The 4,084-nt window shown below is 55.7% G+C and overlaps 1 protein-coding gene across 1 annotated transcript; it reads left to right on the forward strand.

The window, feature by feature from the left end:
* Nucleotides 1–299: 299 nt before the first annotated feature.
* Nucleotides 300–3,713, forward strand: LOC135222140 (uncharacterized). Its single transcript, XM_064260308.1, has one exon. The coding sequence runs from the start codon at nt 300–302 to the stop codon at nt 3,711–3,713; it is 3,414 nt and encodes a 1,137-aa protein (XP_064116378.1).
* The last annotated feature ends 371 nt before the right edge of the window (nt 3,714–4,084 follow it).

Consider the following 4,084-nt stretch of genomic DNA (forward strand, 5'->3'; position numbering starts at 1 on the left):
TTAAATGTATTAATCGTAGTTCAATAGAACATATGATGACATCCGTTCTAAGCGATTATTATCATTTATGTTGTTTTACTTCAATGTTTTTTTTTGGGTTTTTGTACTCTTATTCATATCTCAAGTCTTTTCACTCCACAGTTTTGTCTTTGGGCTGATAACATTTGAATGAATTGCAACTGGCTTACATATTATTATTATTATTATTATTATTTATTATTATTATTATTATTATTATTTTGTGGGGATCTCCAGTTTTTGTTGACCTGGGAACGTCTCCACCTTTTTTTTTGTGGGGGATGGCCCCCCCAGCCTTCCCGTATGGGGGATCGCCTCCCCAGACGCCCACAAAGCCTACGAACCTCCACATTCAGACTTCCAACCACAACCTCCACCCACAGTCATCCACCCAGTCTCTACTCACACCCCTACACCAACAGTCTTCCACCCTTCTCTTTACCCACAACCCTGCACTCACACCCTCCACCTACAGTCATCCACCCGCTCTCCTACTCACGTCGCGCCCCTCCACTACATCATCCACCTGCTCTCTACACTCACGCCCCTCCACCTACAGTCATCCACCCGCTCTCTACACTCACACCCCTCCACCTACAGTCATCCACCCGCTCTCTACACTCACACCCCTCCACCTACAGTCATCCACCCGCTCTCTACACTCACGCCCCTCCACCTACAGTCATCCACCCGCTCTCTACACTCACGCCCCTCCACCTACAGTCATCCACCCGCTCTCTACACTCACGCCCCTCCACCCACAGTCTTCCACCCTTCTCTCTACCCACAACCCTACACTCACATCCCTCCACCTACAGTCATCCACCCGCTCTCTACACTCACGCCCCTCCACCTACAGTCATCCACCTGCTCTCTACACTCACGCCCCTCCACCTACAGTCATCCACCTGCTCTCTACACTCACGCCCCTCCACCCACAGTCTTCCACCCTTCTCTCTACCCACAACCCTACTCATCCCTCCACCTACAGTCATCCACCCGCTCTCTACACTCACGCCCCTCCACCTACAGTCATCCACCTGCTCTCTACACTCACGCCCCTCCACCTACAGTCATCCACCCGCTCTCTACACTCACGCCCCCTCCACCTACAGTCATCCACATGCTCTCTACACTCACGCCCCTCCACCTTACAGTCATCCACCCGCTCTCTACACTCACGCCCCTCCACCTACAGTCATCCACCCGCTCTCTACACTCACGCCCCTCCACCTACAGTCATCCACCCGCTCTCTACACTCACGCCCCTCCACCTACAGTCATCCACCTGCTCTCTACACTCACGCCCCTCCACCTACAGTCATCTACCCGCTCTCTACTCACGCCCACCCCTCCACCTACAGTCATCCACCCGCTCTCTACACTCACGCCCCTCCACCTACAGTCATCCACCTGCTCTCTACACTCACGCCCCTCCACCTACAGTCATCCACCCGCTCTCTACACTCACGCCCCTCCACCTACAGTCATCCACCTGCTCTACTACACTCACGCCCCTCCACCTACAGTCATCCACCCCGCTCTCACACTCACGCCCCTCCACCTACAGTCATCCACGACTCTCTACACTCACGCCCCTCCACCTACAGTCATCCACCCGCGTCTCTACACTCACGCCCCTCCACCTATACAGTCATACCAACCCGCCTCTCCCCTCCACCTACTGTCATCCACCCGCTCTCTACACTCACGCCCCTCCACCTACAGTCATCCACCCGCTCTCTACACTCACGCCCCTCCACCTACAGTCATCCACCCGCTCTCCCCTCCACCTACAGTCATCCACCCGCTCTCTACACTCCACGCCCCTCCACTACAGTCATCCACCTGCCGCTCTCTACACTCACGCCCCTCCACCTACAGTCATCCACCTGCCGCTCTCTACACTCACGCCCCTCCACCTACAGTCATCCACCTGCCGCTCTCTACACTCACGCCTCCACCTACAGTCATCCACCTGCCGCTCTCTACACTCACGCCCCTCCCCACCTACAGTCATCCACCGCCGCTCTCTACACTCACGCCCCTCCACCTACAGTCATCCACCTGCTGCTCTTTACACTCACGCCCCTCCACCTACAGTCATCCACCTGCCGCTCTCTACACTCACGCCCCTCCACCTACAGTCATCCACCTGCCGCTCTCTACACTCACGCCCCTCCACCTACAGTCATCCACCTGCCGCTCTACACTCACGCCCCTCCACCTACAGTCATCCACCTGCCGCTCTCTACACTCACGCCCCTCCACCTACAGTCATCCACCTGCCGCTCTCTACACTCACGCCCCTCCACCTACAGTCATCCACCTGCCGCTCATCTACACTCACGCCCCTCCACCTACAGTCATCCACCTGCCGCTCTCTACACTCACGCCCCTCACCTACAGGCATCCACCTGCCGCTCTCTACACTCACGCCCCTCCTACAGCATCCACCTGCCGCTCTCTACACTCACGCCCCTCCACCTACAGGCATCCACCTGCCGCTCTCTACACTCACGCCCTCCACCTACAGGCATCCACCTGCCGCTCTCTACACTCACGCCCCTCCACCTACAGTCATCCACTGCCGCTCTCTACACTCACGCCCCTCCACCTACAGTCATCCACCTGCCGCTCTACACTCACGCCCCTCCACCTACAGTCATCCTCCTGCCGCTCTCTACACTCACGCCCCTCCACCTACAGTCATCCTCCTGCCGCTCTCTACACTCACGCCCCTCCACCTACAGTCATCCTCCTGCCGCTCTCTACACTCACGCCCCCATCACCTACAGTCATCCTCCTGCCCGCTCTCTACACTCACGCCCCTCCACCTACAGTCATCCGCCCGCTCTCTACACTCGCCCCCTCCACCTACAGTCATCCGCCCGCTCTCTACTCACGCCCCTCCACCTACAGTCTCCGCCCGCTCTCTACACTCACGCCCCTCCACCTACAGTCATCCACCCGCTCTCTACACTCACGCCCCTCCACCTACAGTCATCCCCCCGCTCTCTACACTCACGCCCCTCCACCTACAGTCATCCACCTGCTCTCTACACTCACGCCCCTACATACACTCACGCCCCTCCACCTACAGTCATCCACATGCTCTCCACACTCACGCCCCTCCACCTACAGTCATCCACCCCGCTCTCTACACTCACGCCCCTCCACCTACAGTCATCCACCTGCTCTCTACACTCAGCTCCTCCACCTACAGTCATCCACCGCTCTCACACTCACGCCCCTCCACCTACAGTCATCCACCCGCTCTCTACACTCACGCCCCTCCACCTACAGTCCATCCACCCAGTCCTCTACCCACAACCCTCCACGCCCCCCCACAGTCTCTACATGGTCTCTGTCCCACAACCTACTCTCCCCACTACACTCACAACCCTACACTTACAACCCTACACTACAACCCTACACTCACAACCCTCCACTTACACCCTACACTTACAACCCTACACTTACAACCCCTACACTTACAACCCTACACTCACAACCCTACACTTACAACCCTACACTCACAACCCTACACTTACAAACCATGTACTAACAGTCATCCACCTGTTCTCCACCCACAGTCCTCCACCCGCAGTTATCCTCATAACTCTCCACCCTTAGTCGTCCACCTGGCCTCTACCTACGACCTTACACTTACAGGCTTCTATCTCAAAAACTAAATCCTCAAACCCTCTAACTGCAACCATCCATTGACAACCCTCAGCACCTTACATGAACCTTTCACCCGCAACCACCTCCACCTTCAACTTTCCAAACACAACTTTACTGTCAAAACCCTAGCCCACAACCCTTCAACATCCCTCCACCCTCACCCACAACCAGTTTGAGAGAGAGAGAGAGAGAGAGAGAGAGAGAGAGAGAGAGAGAGATGAGAGAGAGAGAGAGAAGAGAACTTTAATTTAGTGAACCTGTACTAATCTCCCTTTAAAATTCGTGTGATGCATTTTGATATAAACTCAGTAAATGCTACAGTCAGAGTTACTTGTAGCATTATGCCTAGAGTCTACAGACCCTGCCCCTGGCATCTACC

The sequence above is a fragment of the Macrobrachium nipponense genome, chromosome 3 (assembly GCF_015104395.2).
Source record: "Macrobrachium nipponense isolate FS-2020 chromosome 3, ASM1510439v2, whole genome shotgun sequence".
NCBI classification, from domain to species: domain Eukaryota; kingdom Metazoa; phylum Arthropoda; class Malacostraca; order Decapoda; family Palaemonidae; genus Macrobrachium; species Macrobrachium nipponense.

Excerpts from the sequence above, each read along its gene's own strand:
- LOC135222140 (XM_064260308.1), top strand. The coding sequence starts at position 300 with ATGGCCCCCCCAGCCTTCCCGTATGGGGGATCGCCTCCCCAGACGCCC.